The sequence below is a fragment of the Rhipicephalus microplus genome, chromosome 3, assembly GCF_043290135.1.
Source record: "Rhipicephalus microplus isolate Deutch F79 chromosome 3, USDA_Rmic, whole genome shotgun sequence".
NCBI classification, from domain to species: domain Eukaryota; kingdom Metazoa; phylum Arthropoda; class Arachnida; order Ixodida; family Ixodidae; genus Rhipicephalus; species Rhipicephalus microplus.
The window spans coordinates 23,412,392-23,429,163 of NC_134702.1; the positions used below are offsets into that span (position 1 = coordinate 23,412,392).

The window sequence follows — 16,772 nt, forward strand, 5'->3', positions numbered from 1 at the left end:
GAATCCACTCATGAGCAGTGGGGAAAACTTTCTTTGTTATTTTTTTTTGGCGAAGTCGCCAAGATGCTTCTGAAAAGTCGCCAATTTTAGCCGAAAGCAGCTAAACGACAATGACGAGGATGATAATTCTTTGCCGAGTCCTCAGTTTTCCACTTGATAAAACACGTGAAGACGTTATTTTTTTTATTTAAACAATATTGCAAATCAATTTCTGTTGTGGCGAACGAAGTTGGGCTGCGCTGTTACCTCCTGGCTACGCCACTGTGAACCAGTGAGCAGCTGTATATAGTCAAGCTGTTTGTGGTGAAACCCGAGCCGTTCGGAGCTACACTTTGCCCATCTGTAAATGGAACAAAAAGAGTGCTTGGAACGGCCACAATGCACGCTAAAGATCGCAGCGCCACAAGCAGCTTGATCCTGTATGCTTTGGGCTTATTTATTGAAGCTCGTTCCCAGCATTCCACTGTCCTCACAGTTTACTAATTTCCTATGTCTGCTTTGTGGCACCTCACATCAAACTTTGAAAGTCCCCCCAAAATGTCGCCAAGATTCCAAAGAGACAAAATTGTCGCTGTAGCGACAATTCGTCCTCTCAGATGCGCTATAGCGCGACTGAAAAGACGCCAGATTCAGCGACTTTCTCGCTGAGTTGACACCACTGCTCATGAGTGAGTTCGTCAACCTATATATGCTGGCCAGATTACCTATTCCAAGCGAAAGCTTTGGATGTCTCATGATGATGATGATGATGATGATGATGATGATGATGATGATGATGATGATGATGATGTGTAGGGTTTAACGTCCCCAAATGACCGTATGATTATGAGAGACGCCGTAGTGGAGGGCTCTGGAAATTTCGACCCTCTGAGGTTCTTTAACGTGCACCCAAATCTTGGCACATGGGCCTACAACATTTCCGCCTCCATGAGAAATGCAGCCGCCGCAGCCGGTATTCGATCCCGCGACCTGCGCTGGATGTCTCATCAAACGCGATAACTGACTGTCGGCGTCCCGCGTCGTTGGCGTCAACACGAGGGATGCGAAAAGCCAGTCACATAATGAAATCACCATGTGACGTCATCGTGACGCTACAAGTAGCTGAAATTCGTGACGGTACTCGAGGACGCCATCACAACACCGGTACTCGGTCAAATGTGGGCCAATCGAAGGCGGTGCGAAACCATCCAATGCAGCGGCGTATAGCCAGGGTTTTTATATCTAACGCAGTCCCTTCACAGCACTCTCGGTAGAGGGAAAAGATGCATCACGGTTGTGACATCTGCGATTATTTCTTCAACGCGTCATTTCCACTCGTTCGTCCCATTCCACACGTTTCCAATATGATGGATGGATGAAAAACTTTATTATATTTATTTATTAATAGGTGGAGTCTCTAGTCTCATTGGATTGCGTCCCGGTCCTTGCGTGAGCCGGAGAAGTGCCATTTTGTCGATGCACTTTTGCAACACCAGGTGGCTACATTACCCCTATAGCGTCGGCCGCACTCACATCATCTATCCATACCAAAAATAGCGCTGTGTCATCTAGCCTGTAACTTCACGTTCTCCACTCACTCTCGTCCAGCGAAAAATTACGGCCAGCCAACTCGTAAACTAGCGAGGGTTTCGTTGCCGTATAGTCTTGATACTTTCAGGTGCGAGTTGTACGCCAGGGATTCTAGGTCAGCTCCGAGCTCGTCATAAGATAATGTGCTATACGTGACGCTAATAGGCAAAAAATAGGGTTCTTTCCTCGTATTCTTGCTACAAAATCTTTCCTTGTTTCCTCGATACGAAAACTATCGTTAATGAAGAACCATTTTACCAAATACAAAAAGAAAAACATTGGCAGATCCCACGTACAGTGAGAATCGATGATATGCGACGCACGAATGAGGAAGTTTGAAATGTCACTTCAAAATCTGCACAACGTTACGAGGTGGACGGATGTAGCATACAGTAAACACTAGTAGAAATGTTATGGGCACTCAGATATCTTTAAGATGAAAGTGTGTTGTTTATAGATGCGTGACGACGGGGCCATTAACGTTACATGTCGTGATTCACATGTTAGGACCTAGCTGTAACTCGTGTTCGTAATACAGTGACGTCACTAGATGGCTACTAATGAACCCGCTGCAAGCGCACTATGAGCGTCGCATGTAAATTATGCCGTAAATGACTTCAGCGTCATAATTATCATGTTTCCGCCCAGCATTTGTGATGGTCGTTCATTCACATCACGTAATATCAAATTTGGTATATGTGAAGCCAGCGAAACGACCACGAGCGCACTATGAGCGTACCATGAAGTCATGTTTTACATGCCTGACACGCATGTCATGATTATCATGTTTTTCCGCGTCATTTACTTACGTCGTCTATTCACGTCACGGGAAACCAAACTTGGTACATGTGAAGCTAGCGAAACGGTCGCGAGCGCATCGTGAGCGTGGTATGCAGTGATGTTCCTAGACAACACGCATCTCATGATCGTCATTACACCAGTCACATATCTCCGTCATCCATTCCCGACACGTAGCACAAAGTTTTGTATACGTTTGACAGTTATTGTATGTCAGTTATTATCAACAGCTTAATTGTATACCTATGAGATCCCAGAACTACATTTCTGCTAATTTTTCTGTTTTGTCTTTGCTTGGTTTTTTACATGCTTGTTGAACTTGTATGTTCACCTGCTATATATAGTCTCGGAAAGAGACTGGTAGTATTCGAAATAAATAAATATGTAAGGCTAGCAAAACGGCCGCATGCGCATCATGAGCGAGGCATGTAGTCATGTTTACTTTACATGCAGGTCATGATTATCATGTTCAGATGTGTCATTTATCTTCGTCGTCCGTTCGCGTCACGTAAAACCAAATTTGGTATATGTGAAGCTATAGCGAAACGACCGCGAGCGCACCATGAGCGTGGCGTGTAGTCATGACTTACGTGACATACTACGTGTCATGATTTCTACATTACGACCGGTCACTTATGTTCGCCATGCAGTCATATCATGCCATACCTGTTTCGCAATGTCATGTGAACGAAACCACTGGCAGAGAAGAAAGACCATGGCATATAAATCATGAAATTTATGACAACCATCTCATGATTTGCATGTTACGACTAGGAACTCACGCTCGTCATACAGTCATGCTACGCCATAAAATAGCGCTACAATTGCTGCAGAAAGCGAAGTTAGGGAGGAGACGAAAAAAAAAAGTGGACAGTACAAGCGCTTGTACTGTCCACTTCTTTTTCGTCCCCTCCCATGAAAAACCAACTATTACAACACAACACCTCATTTTGCTTTGATATAGATCCCATCATCGAAACGGCCAGGAGAGCCAAAAGTTGTAGACGACTTGACAGACAGACAGACAGACAGACAGACAGACAGACAGACAGACAGACAGACAGACAGACAGACAGACAGACAGACAGACAGACAGACAGACAGACAGACAGACAGACAGACAGACAGATAGATAGATAGATAGATAGATAGATAGATAGATAGATAGATAGATAGATAGATAGATAGATAGATAGATAGATAGATAGATAGATAGATAGATAGATAGATAGATAGATAGATATGGTGAAAGTCGTCATAGTTCGCTAAGAAATGTTTCGCATTTAGAAACAAAATCATCATCGTTCAAACCATAAAGCGTACAGAACGGCCTTAAATCACCCACGGGGAATCCATAGTCTATACTTGCTGGCTGGAGATTTTTGGCTACGTCGTACCACGTCTGTACTTGAACATATGGACCATGGGTTAGGCTTCAGATTTCAGAACGCAGTACAGCACCATGCGGGGCTGTAACTTGTTCAACTTGTGAGGCACCTCAAACTCTACCCCCAGGGTTTTGCCAAAGCTGACTTTCCCGCAACAATGGTGTGTTTAAGGAGAAGCCCTCTATCATTCATGCGGAATCGGTTAATTTCGTCGTTACCCTATGTTTTCGGAAGAGATTATTGGTAAATTTTCGTGTGTTTCGAGAACATAAGTGACGCTGCCTTTAACATGAATAAGTAAGGAATGAGAAAATTGCGCAACAATGTGGATTTTTGTGAGTGTTCCTGTTTGCTTTTCCGTGGTTTCAGTTGGTCGCATGCCCGCGTGTTCACGTTTCAAGTATTTCGATTCAGTATATTGACGCTTTCATATTTCCCCAACAAATTTTGGCTAACCTCCCTGTCCTTCCTCATTTATTCCTCCTCCCAACAAATTTTCCCGTGTCAAGCTCACCACTTTAGAAAGGTGTTCATTCTTGATTCAATTCCTGGACGAGCACAACTTTTTTTTAATGCGATCTGCGAAGTTTTCCCACGTACAAGGGTTAGAACACGCAAACGTTTCAATGCCTAAATAGACATCTCTGTCAGCAGAGGCAGCCGTAAGTGCATTTATTTTTTTTCCCACCATCCCGCATCGCACATGTTCTACTTCGCGGCTGTCAGTCAACAAGGTCAAAAGGATCGAGTTTTCCATTAATAGCTTCCTTACTTCTTTTATTTTTCTTGTGGCACTACAGTGAGGACAGGTTGTGACGCAATCGACTTTAACTACGCAGATGCCGTAACGTTTTCCCGCATCGCTCCACAACAGGAGGAAACGATGTACCTGAACTTCCGGTGAGAGCGACGTGATTGCGAGGCAGCGTCGACAATGACCGGAAGGTTCTTGCACTCCCCTTTCCCTTTCTTCTCCCTCGCAGTCAAAGTAAGCTTAAACATTTAAGAATAATCTTCGTTGAGTGTATACGCGATCTCTGGGCAGTTCGTATGGCCTCTGTCATTGTGGTATAATTTCACGCCATGCTTGATACATATGTAGCACTGTTAGCGAACTATTGTCCCTTTTATTTACATTTTTATCTTACTTGCCACCCCTAGCCTAGCCTACCCCCCCCCCCCACACACACACACACACGCACACAAACACACACGCATGCACACGACTTCTATTATTATAAACGGCACTCACAAATCAGTGAAACCTCCACAGTTAGTAAATACGATCCTTTTCTTATGTGCTATCTGCAAGTTAGCTCAATATATATATATATATATATATATATATATATATATATATATATATATATATATATATATATATATATATATATATATATATATATATATATATATATATATGTATATGTATATATATATATATATATATATATGTCATTTGTGTGTGTGTGTGTGTGTGTGTGTGTGTGTGTGTGTGTGTGTGTGTGTGTGTGTGTGTGTGTGTGTGTGTGTGTGTGTGTGTGTGTGTGTGCGCGAAAGCAACAGCGCAACTAGCTAGGTCCCGGGCGTAGGTATTTTTATCTTTGCCGCCCTTCGGGGCAGCCGTCAAACGGAACGGCGTCGTCTGCTCCACGCGACGCGCTCGCGCTCATCATTGGTCGGACGAGGTCTCGTGACCCCACGACGCAACGCAGGACGTTTTTGCCTTCCTCCTCCGTCAGCGCAGCACTCGCTTTCGCGGCGGAAGAGTACGGTGCCTCTCACTCCCTCTGAACTGCCGGCGGTTGGCTCTGCTCCCGCCCCTCCGCAGCGTGACAGCAGCCAGCGGGCGCCAGCGAGAGGGTCGACTTTTTAAGCGTGGTCGCGGGGGATTCCTGCCAACAGTTTCGCTTTTCATGCTGCCGACGAGCCTAGCCGCACGGGGCTTGTTCTCTGAGAGGTCGCCCTTTCGAGTGCACGACAGCGCGACGTTCGCAGCGCAACTCACGTCACCTCCGCCGCCGTGCCGGGACTTTACGCGACTACCATGCAGCCGGCACCGAGTTCTGTCCTAGTGTTCGCCGTTGTGGTCACTTTGGTGGACAGAGGTGAGAATGCATGCGTTTCGCACACGCGCGCGTGTTTACGTCCGAGACCGGTGGTCAGTTGTTGCTTTGGGCGTCCGGCGTGCGCTGCCGCGTGTTGCCTCCCCCCCCCCCCCCCCCTCCGAAAACGATGGCTTGCTGTGAGACGTGTGACTGTACCACTTAGCACACCTGAGAAGCAACTCTGTTCCAGGAGGCCAAGGCACTTCTTTGCGCGCGATGAAACCGGTGCATAGAGGCTGGATTCGCGAAACATTTTTTTTTTTTTTGCAACGGATGACACAGTGATGAAGGGAAAATGCTGTCAGCCATGTACTTCGATTAGCATTCAGGAATCAGCCATCCCGGACTGAGAGAAATTTGATTCGCATTTGGCTTGATCGGAAATTGAAGTACACTGTGTGGTACACGTGTTTGAAAACACTTGAAAATAACCTTCACTGAGGAGTGGTGGTGAGTGACGAAATGACATTAGTGAACCTCGAAGCGTAAGTGACATTTCGAAAAACCCTGCAGGTGAGACTGCAGCAATGATTGTGTCAAGGAGATGGATTGTGTGACAATGCGATTCAATCACCAAGCGCCATTTCTCACAAAAGGTGGCCGGATTTTTCGTCTTACTGTCACTTAGCCCAGCGCACTTTGCACGCAGCTGCATCTTAGTTGTTTACGATTTGTATAATTGCGGATAATAATCATACACGTGTTACCTTAGTTGACATTAATGAGGCACTTATAAGACTGACGGCGAAGCCGAACGGAGAATCCACAACTCCCCCCATCTCGGAAGAGACAAATTTTTTACGGCGTAATGATTAGTTGTAGAAACGAAGTACCCAAATTAAACATACGCGCATTTTTTTTTCAGTCCGACTAATACGCGATACACGTGGTCGGCAAAAAAGAAAAGAAAGAACAGAAATCACACGGTATTAGTCAGGCAAGCTTACATCAAACGACAATTAGGCACCTCCGCTGAATATTACAAGAAAAAAAAAACAAGAAAAGAAAATTGTGACGTGATGTCTTCGCTCGTTTCGATCGGTCACACCAAGTCTCCATTTCGCGTCGCAGATGTGTACACCACGTTCGAGAAATGTGTACAGAAGGGCACCCGACTACGTCTAAATTCTGCTATCGGTGACCACACGTACGTGAGCGAAGCGCTAACGCTGAGGTCGCAATGTTGTAAGGTCGCGGTTCCTAAATGTAAGGCCTTCCCGACGCGTTGTCTGTGCATTGCGCCCCTTTCACGCCGAATGTTTGCCCAACCGTGACACATATGCCGGAAGGCGTTGATGTTGTATTTGCCTCGATTATCATCACCTTGCGGCTCATATTCAACTAGTGGCGGTGATTGGGGAAAGAGCTGGGTAGAGAAAAGAAGGGTGTTAGGGCCACCTGAAGGTCGTATTGAACTTTTTTGAATGGAAGTGGCTTATTCGATAGGCCAGGTTGCTTCCGCTTCGTACCTTCTTGTTCGCTCTAGCGCGCTCCATTCTTTCTTTTCATTTCAGCCTCCCTTCAGTGTAGGGTAGCAAACCGTATGATGTCATTTTACGTGACCTCCTTGCTCTTTTGTCAATTTCCATCAAGGATGCACCAATTATCAACAAGTTCCTTCGGGATAGGAAGGCGTATAACTGAGAACTTTTGCACTTTTATTGACCATGTCTGCTTTTATTTGGGGGGGGGGGGGGGATAGCTGTCTCCTCGTGCTCCCTCTTGTGGCGCTGCCCCTGGTAAAGTGAAGTTTCTCTCTCACTCTCTTTCCGATAGTCAACTCGTGGTGAAACCGCTTGTTCCTGGCCCATAGGCCGATTTGGCCTATGGCAAAATTTGTTGCCACGACAATAGCGCGAAAGATGGCACGAACAATTGCGGACGCCGTCATCAACCACTGCATCAGCCAGCGTTTCTTAGTTCTGAGTGACCCGCGTGTTTCACCTTTTGATTTATTTAGTTTTTTAAAATTTTTTACACCTTTGCTGCCCCGCCACATAATTTTTCACTACCATATGTATGCAGTCTTCGGGACCTGTCATCACAACTTTTCTCTCGTCTCAAAAATTTTTTTTTCTTCTTATCTTCAACTCGGTTACATTTTGCTGTCTCCTTCATAAAACGCATAGGCCATCGTAGTGCTCTTCCTGTACCAGTTCTCAGCCTGCCCCTTCCCAGCTTACTTTTTTTTCTTTGTTGCATGTGTGTGTTTTTTATGTCATGTCACAATAACGACCACTGTTATATGACTATACTGAAATACTACAAGAATTAGCTCGAGGTGGCATGTTAACTCATCGGTAATAGCTCAAGGACCGCGAGATTTTAGAAAAAGCTGAATATTCCTGCTGTTTGGGCTGGCAACCTTGAATTTAGGTTTCCGGACTGTCCTGCCTGTAAAACGGTCTATCGACGTGTACTGTGTACGTCCTACGAATACCGGATGCTACAATTCTGGCTGACATGCCTTACTTTCAATTTATTCTCTCTCTCTCTCTCGACCGAATACAATCTCAAATTGCTGAGAAATGCGAAATTTTTTTTTGAGATCTAGCGATCTGTAAATTTCTGATGCCGGCTGTACAACTAACTTTACCCGGGCTGTCTGCAGTGACCTGAGGTGACCCGGCGATGTTCCGCAGAAATTCGGTTTCCGAGTTCGAATGCTGTTCTCGATAATGTTCATCGAATGGCAACGACGTCCAAGTAACCATGAGGCGACAAATGATTTGACATGATTGATGTGCGCAGAAATCGAGGGGACCAAGTTCGACCACAGCCCCCCTCCCTTCTTCAATTCTTTGGTCGAGTTCGAAAGAGAACTATCTCCACGATGCATGCAGAAGCAAAAATAAAGCAACAATATGCTTCTCACAAAAACCTGCCATCGGCACCCGGCTTCGCAAGGAAGTCAGTCATTGAATGTAGATTAGATATAAATTGTCGTGAAGAGTCGATTCCCCGTGGGAGGAAACTGATTTTGAATGCAACACAGGAGGGTGGGGTTCTTCGTCGCCGTCATTGTAAAAAAAAAAAATACTGTAGCCATACACTCTAAAAAAGAGCGAGTAAAAAGGGTGTCTTTTTGTCCCACAACAATAATCGTCATCTATATTGCGTTCCATCCTTGCGCTATCGCCCGGCTCCCGGTACATTCCGGTCACGATCGACATGCCCATTATCACGGTTACATTGCATTCGCGATAGGAAAGTGGCCAGAGCGGAGTTTTCAAGAAAGGAAGCCCACGCAAGCCTGATGACGATTATTGTTGTGGGACAAAAAGACACCCTTTTTACTCGATATCTTTTTAGAGTGTAACCCTGCACCATAAAAAAAATGACGTAAAAGCTCTGAGGGAGTTAAGGCACTCCATTCAGATGACTCAAACGTGGCATCTCCATCTGAATGACTCAAATGTGAGGGTGGGAGGGGGGGGGGGGGGTCCCCTTGTTTTCTCCCGTGCTAGCGCATATGTTCTAGACTAATACTATCCGCGACAATTATGCAACACACAAGGAAAGTATTGATGAAAATGCGTTCACGAAAATAGACCGGTGCGCGTCGACGTCTGTCGAGCGATTACGGCTATTTTTTCTAGTCGAAATTATAGCTTTTCCCTGTTCACCACCTCCCCCAACGAACAAGGAAAACAGACACGTCAGAAAACGCAACGTTTGTAAACACGTTTCGACGCTTACTATACCGGCGGACGGATAGTAATGGCTGCATGGGGACGGCCACGAATGCCTATATAGATAAAGAATACATTGACGCGCGAAGTGGTCCTGTGTTGATACTCGCAGCATGCAATAATAACTGGGTCTGGTGCACCGGAGATAAGGATGCGCGCCCGTGTCGGCCCAGATGCATGAAGAAGCGAGAGTGCGCCACCTTGCACGCGTTGCCTGTCAACACCTGCCCTCCAATGAGAACGTTTCTCTTGTTCGTTCGTTCGCCCGCTGTTTCGACAGTCGTCGCTGCAATGTTACGACATGCTGTATACGCAGCCTATTAATGATTATGAGCTTACTGAAGTGTTTCTTTCAAATAATTTTTTTTTCATAATTCAGAGTTGTCGTCTTCTTAGTTCCTTTTAAAGCGGTAGCGACACGCCCTCGAGACAACACTAAAGGGACATTTCTCGTCTCCTTGGTGTGGAGTGCTGACAATGTAGGCACAAGAACGTACAACGTCTCTAAATGTATTTTTCCACTTTAATTTCAAGATTTCACTGTCCTAATACTTTTCTACTTTAATTTTAAAATTTTGCTGTTCTAGTATGTGCAAGCAAGCACCACAGAAATGAACATTATCGCTACGAGTTAACATGGTACACGCATTTTCGATGGAACCAAAAATGCTTGCGGCTTGCGTACTTGGACTTAGGCGCACGTTAAAGAACGCTATGTGGTCGAAATTTCCAGTGCCTCCACTACGGCATTCCTCGTAAGCATACCTTGCTTTTGTACGCGAAATACTTAGTTATTATTATCAACATAGTTCACTGGGTTTGCCAACTTTGCGTCCTGCATGCATGCAGCCTGTGTCACTGTCAGCGTTGCTGAAAGACAATTCATCCATCGTTCTTTACGTGCAACACGTGTGACTGCAACTGCAAGTAGATATGACAAAGCTGCGGCTAGTGCGTCGTGTCTCTCCCCCGTACACGTGAGATTGTGTTCACATGTCACTAGGAAACGACTCTGTCAATATCAAAACGGAAAGTTTTCTTTTAAGGCAACGGTATATATTAAAATATATTTAATGTACTACTAAGCACCATCATACGATTTATGGGTTCTTCAAAACAGTGTTTTCATGTAAAGCAGGAGTCCGGAAACATTTAAAATTTTCGTCAATATTTTAGCTGTTCCTTTCGGGAAACAGTTGCTAGGCCGTTTCTTTCTTTTCTCGCTGTCTTCGCAATGTTTTAAAAATATAATTGTCAATATGCTACTCGTAATAACAAAGAACAATTTATTGACATGGCGAAGGAGGAGGAGGCGGAAGGGAAGAAATGAAAGGCAGGGAGGTCAACCAGACGCACGTCCGGTTTGCTACCCTGCACTGGGGGAAGGGGTGAGGGGATTAAAGGGGAAGATAGAGAGCAGTGAAAAGCAACGTGTGTGTAGATGTGACCTTGGCCATTGCACGTTTATAAGCGGTCGCGTAGTCCGGTCGTCTTTAGAAAACTTAGCAATGCCCGCGTCGCTTTGCTGGCCTGCGATGCGTATACAGCCATGAACCAAGGATCTTCTCTTCGGAAAAAATTCTACCGTCTAGTGTTTCTAACGTTTCACGTAGCAAGTTGCGTTCGCTCGCAAAACCTTCACATGAACACAGTAGATGTTCTATTGTCTCGTCCGTGTCGCACGATTCACATCGGGAGCTATCCGCCATTCCTATGCGAAAGGAGTACGCCTTTGTAAAAGCTACTCCTAACCACAGGCGGCACAGTAAAGTTGCACCCTGGCGGGAGAGGTTCGATAGAACTTGAAGCTTTCTCGATGGGTCCAATTTGTGTTGGCGGCGGTTCCCGACACTGGGGTCACTCAGCCAAGTTTCCGACATGGTGTTAGCGAACGAGTGAAGGCCCCTTGCAGCGTCGGTTCTCGACAATGGAATTGGGGTTGTCTAGGCGTCCGCGTGGGCGGATCGGGCAGCATTATCAGCAAGGTCATTACCGACAATACCACAATGTCCCGGTATCCACTGGAACACCACGTCATGTCCTTTCGATAAAACTTCGTGAAGCACTTCTCTTAGTTCATTCACTAGTTGTTGATGCACCCTTTGTCGTAAAGCTGATTGCAAGCTCTGAAGGGATGCCTTGGAGTCGCAGAACACAGCCCATTTTAGAAAAAATCTGCTGCTCGATGAGCTCTGCTAGGGAAATAAGAAATATTGCACTGATATCTTCTGTTACTTCAATTTTTTCTTCTTTTGTACGGCTTCGCCTACAATATTTGCACTTCTTAAGTGGTTCATTTGAAATGAATTATTATATTTTAAGCAACTCTTATAACCTACGCCTTTTATTTTTGTATTATGCAATGTGTAAAATACCCGAACAGCCTTCAAGCTTCAGACACTGCAGATATCATCTCCGAAGCCCTTGCAAAGAAATATAATCCTAGATAATGTGGTGCACCATGCTATGCTTTTTTGATTTACTGATCCGCTGATGACAAGACACATTGTATAGAAGGAACAATGTGCAGAATACCTCTGCCTACGAAAATAAATGCTTTACAATACCCATTTCCCCACCATAGCAAAAAAAAACTTCGAATATCGTTTTTTTATGAGATTACTGTATTTGCGTAACTTCAGGCAACCTATAGTGTCCAGGCCAGGGAAATACTTCTTGAGCACGTGCCGACTATATGCCGTGTTGACAATGGGCGTCCGAATTTAGGAATACGATGTGCGTGCCTACAAACTGTGCGTCCGTTCGCACGTCCTTTTGCAACTCAGTTACCCGGGTGAGAAATTCTGTTAACATCAAAGACCGTTCGTTTCCGTCGCGGTAGTCTGTATATACTTCCACAGGGACAGGAACATAGGAGCGCGCTGGTTTCTACGCTATGGGGAGGCACGCCCTACGATAGCGAGTTGTTTACCGGCTTCGAACATCTATTGTCTACTATCAATCTGTTGTCACGGGGAGCACACAGTTATCGCTGCACTTTTTTATTATATGTATTGGATAGCTTCACAGGATATATCTTTTATTGTTCTCGCTAATCAACACTGTTGGGCAGAAGATAAGCGTGCTCATCTTAAAATTGTCGATGGTTTACGTCCCAAAACCATGATTATTATATGAGGGATGCTGTACTAGAGAGTTCTAAAAATTTCAACCATCTGCGGTTTTTTTACGTTCACCGATATCTAAGCATACACGGGCGTCCAGCATGTCGCATCTATATGCAAAATGCTGCCTCCGTGGCCAGGATTCGATCCCGCTGTCTTCAGGTCAGCCGTCGGATACCATATACCACTAGACAAGCGTGGTGGGAAGTATGCATTTCTGCTTATTGGTTCATGAGTTGAGCAAGAAGAGAGTGCATCTGTGGAGCATAAGGAACACACGGTGAAGTCTTGTCCATCAATCAATCATCCAATCAATCAATCAATTTTACGGCAAAGCTGCATATTGCGAGAGGGAGAGAGATGTAAACGTTTATTGTAGGGAAAAAAAAGAGTTTGGGGGCCAGAGTATGACTCCGCTACATAGTCGGCGTCCCTAGTCTAGGACACCGCATGACGAGGCCCCGACTCGTGCCCGTCTCACCAGAGTCCGTTGAGACTCTGGCGAGGAGCAGTTGAGGAGGGCAATCTGCCATTCCTCTCGAGAAAGGGCAGAAGAAGTGGCAGGTGGGCACATGTCCACACTATGTGGAAGATGTTACAGGTCTCCCGGAACCAAAATTCATCCGTCGTACGTTCGTATGCGCGCAAAAACACTTAGCGCGCATGTGCCACAGAAATCAGGCAAGCCCCACCACGGACCAATGGTCCACTAAACTTGAAGGGATCGCATGGTCGAAAAACACAGTTTAGTATATGCGGACAGGGGTAAGCTGTAATTGAGAGAGACTATACTTCAATGAACCGTACACGGATTAACAGGATGTCGACCCTCTTTACGATGTGCTTGGGTGGTGAGTGCTTGGGTGGTGATTTTATAGCTCTTAATGCACGTAACGACATGTTATTCTTGTACGTGTAAGACAAGCTCCTTTAAAGGGTTCTGGGGTCCACTTGTACCAAAACAACGCGATCTGTACATGTGCGGCATTTCTACTAAAGACGGTTGGGCCGTAAGTTATACGCGAGGTCGAGACAGACCCGCCTTTCTCGCAGCTTTCTCAACGATCTCTACCTCGTAAGTATAGAAACCTGACTCGACCTTTGTAAACGAAGATGGCGTGTTAGAGAAGTAAAGGTGCACGCAGACGCCGGACGCACTTATTTTCACGTCTTCCGTGTACCGAACGCTCAGCGCTGTCGGCGCGTTTTTGTCATCGCAGCGTTATCCGTCAGACGGGAGAGAGCCCGGCCGGTTATCGGATAACTTCGCTCGTACAGCGGGGATTACTTTTCATGCAATACGTGTAGGCGTCACGAGCCCCTCCGCGCCTGCAGTATTGCAATTTGAGCGCACGTATACTTTCGATGTCTTGGTAGATAAAAAAAAAGAATGAAGAAGTCATCGACGTTATCGCATCCTGATATGTCGGGCGAACGCAGCGAAAGATGTCTACTAAAGTAGAAGAGCAAGGTATAGGCTTCAGTAATCGGCATATGGCATAGCGCTGAAGCATGCACACCAATAAAAAAAATTCAAAGCATATCCGCGAAGTGAATGGTGATGAGTGGGTGAAGCTCCGGGCAATCACTAACCTCCGTACCATGCCCACTCGATCACGCAAAGACGTGACAAAACATGTGTACAGTATATACAAAGTTGTTCATTAATCGCAATGCGCATATGGTGTCTAGACGTCCATCTGGATATTATTATAGATGTCCATATAAATACTTATATGGATATCCATATCGATATGGATACCATATGAACATTCATATGAATATTCATACGGATATCCTTATGTATTTAGTTATCCATATCAGTATCTGTATGAATATCGACATGGATACTGATAGGATATCCATATACATATGTAAACTTTGTACCGAATATTCATATGGATAACCGTATGTATATGGATATACATAGCTGTATCCGTATGGATATCATTCGATGGTGTGGTATCCGATGGTGTATCATTCGATGGTGTGGTCATTCGATGGTGTGGTCATTTACTTGCATGCCTGCCTTGTGCAACGGGCCCCTCAGCCACAAGTTTACGTGGCTTCGATACGTGACTTCGCTGAGAGCAGGTTAAAGCCCATTTAGTGGCTAGTAGAAATACTATCGTTATGGCGTTTTGGGGTTAAGTATCAGTGAGTAGACAGTGACGTGAATATCATTGTTCGAGGAGCACGTGTAAACATGGCTATGTAGACTGCCAGAAAGCGTTAAAGCGAGAAAGCGTGCGTTCATATTTATTTTTTATCGCTTAAATGTAGTCGATGGGGGGGGGGGGGGGGGGGATCAAGTATGTTGGAGATATAGGCTCATCAAAACATAGCATCATTGGATGCGCATGAGACGGAATTCCGACAACAAGAATGCTACCAGAGTTGTTGAACAGCAAAGATTACCTCCAACGCTCCCGTAACCACTGCAGTTGCCGGATGAGCTGGAGGTGAAAAGCATGGCTACTTCACTAATGAAGCCAAAAGCGTCCTAATATATTTTGCTTCACACATAGGCGACTAAGTGCGTTGACTGACTTCGTGCCAACTAAATTAGGGAACTGAAGTGCCCACTGTGTAAAAGCGTGATCTTAAGTTAGAAAATAGAAGATAGAACGAGCTCTTCAAGGCTGTCACGTTAAAAGTGCACTGCCATCACGGTCTTTCACTCTCGTAATAACAGTGCACCGTGAGGGAAGGGGTAAAACAGCGTTTCTCTATATGTTTCTGCAGTAATTGAACTGTTCAATCAATCAATCAGCATTAAATTTGCTCTTATATAAAACATTGGTAAGATCCAAACTTGAATATGCCTCCTCTGTGTGAGATCTTTACCACGATAACTTGATCACTCCACTAGAACTTGTACAGAATAACTCCGCCCGTTTCACACTGTCCAACTAAAATCGCATTGCCAACGTTTCACACTGTCCAACTAAAATCGCATTGCCAGTATAACTTCAATGAAATTCAACCTAGGCCTCCCTTCACTTGCATCCCATCGTAAAATATCCCGGCTGGCCACTTTTCACAAAATATTCCATCATCCCGCCCTTCATGACCAACTAATCCTCAATCCTCAGTGCATATCTCATTGTATCGACCATCGTCACAAGGTTGGCATTGCATTATGCAACTTACAGTGTTTTTATCGATCGTTCATACTTCGTACATCAGCAGATTGGAACCATCTACCCGAAGACATAGTAACTATTACTAATAACCATCTTTTACGTTAATAATTAACTAATTTAGTATAATTAAAAAGTGTACAAGGAATTATGTTATGTATTATATGTATTATGTTCATATTGTATTGAAGTCATTGTCCTTACGCAGCTAATATTGTATAATTAGCAGTTTTTGTTTGTTGAATAAGTTATTTTCATGATGTGTTTTGTTCCTTGTAAACTTGTAAGCACTCCCCTCTATAATGCCACATGACCTTGAGGGTGAATGAAATGAAATCAATGAATCGATCAACCAATCAATCAATCAATCATTTGTAGAGAAAGGGAAATAGAAGGAGCTGAAATGGAAACCCACAAAGAAGGCAGGCTCCCAGTTAGCTCTTCCCATGTACTGTTATAGAACGAGTAGCACGATTTTATCGCCGCGAAAGAGATAGCGAGGGAGAGACAAAGAAGTGCACTTCGTGGCTTCACTGAAAGGCGGCGAGTATCATACGAGTGCCTAGAAGCTCCTGTTTCCTTCATCTCTCGTCCCGTATATCACTGTCAGCGCTTTCATACACGAACACCCTTGCGATAAGTCGTCGGAGTTTCCTCGAAGAAGAAGAAGAAGAGAGAGAGAGAGAGAGAGAGAGAGAGGGGGGGAGAGAGGGAGTTTGAGCTAGCAGAACACATTGGAGTATCCACTTGTGGGTTCTGTACACTCTTTATCTCGGTTTTATCACGTTCTTTGGCGTGGTCTGACACGAGAAGGAAATATGGCGCTGTAGTGTACAATTGCAGGTATAGAGTGTACGGCAGTTTTTCTTGGTCCGCGAAAGTTTCCCTGTGAAACCAATTTCGGGTTCCTAGGTCACTTCCTATATGCAGTTATGGAGTTTGAAAAGAT

The 16,772-nt window shown here is 44.9% G+C and overlaps 1 protein-coding gene across 1 annotated transcript in view; it reads left to right on the plus strand.

Annotated features, from left to right (window-relative positions):
• Positions 1–5,539: 5,539 nt before the first annotated feature.
• Positions 5,540–16,772, plus strand: part of LOC119180518 (carbonic anhydrase 2) — a 113,603-nt gene continuing 102,370 nt past the window's right edge. Inside the window, exon 1 of the mRNA XM_037431639.2 lies at positions 5,540–5,863. Within this exon, the coding sequence (XP_037287536.2) occupies positions 5,803–5,863 (61 nt within the window). The 5' untranslated portion in view covers positions 5,540–5,802. The remainder of the gene's footprint in view (positions 5,864–16,772) is intronic.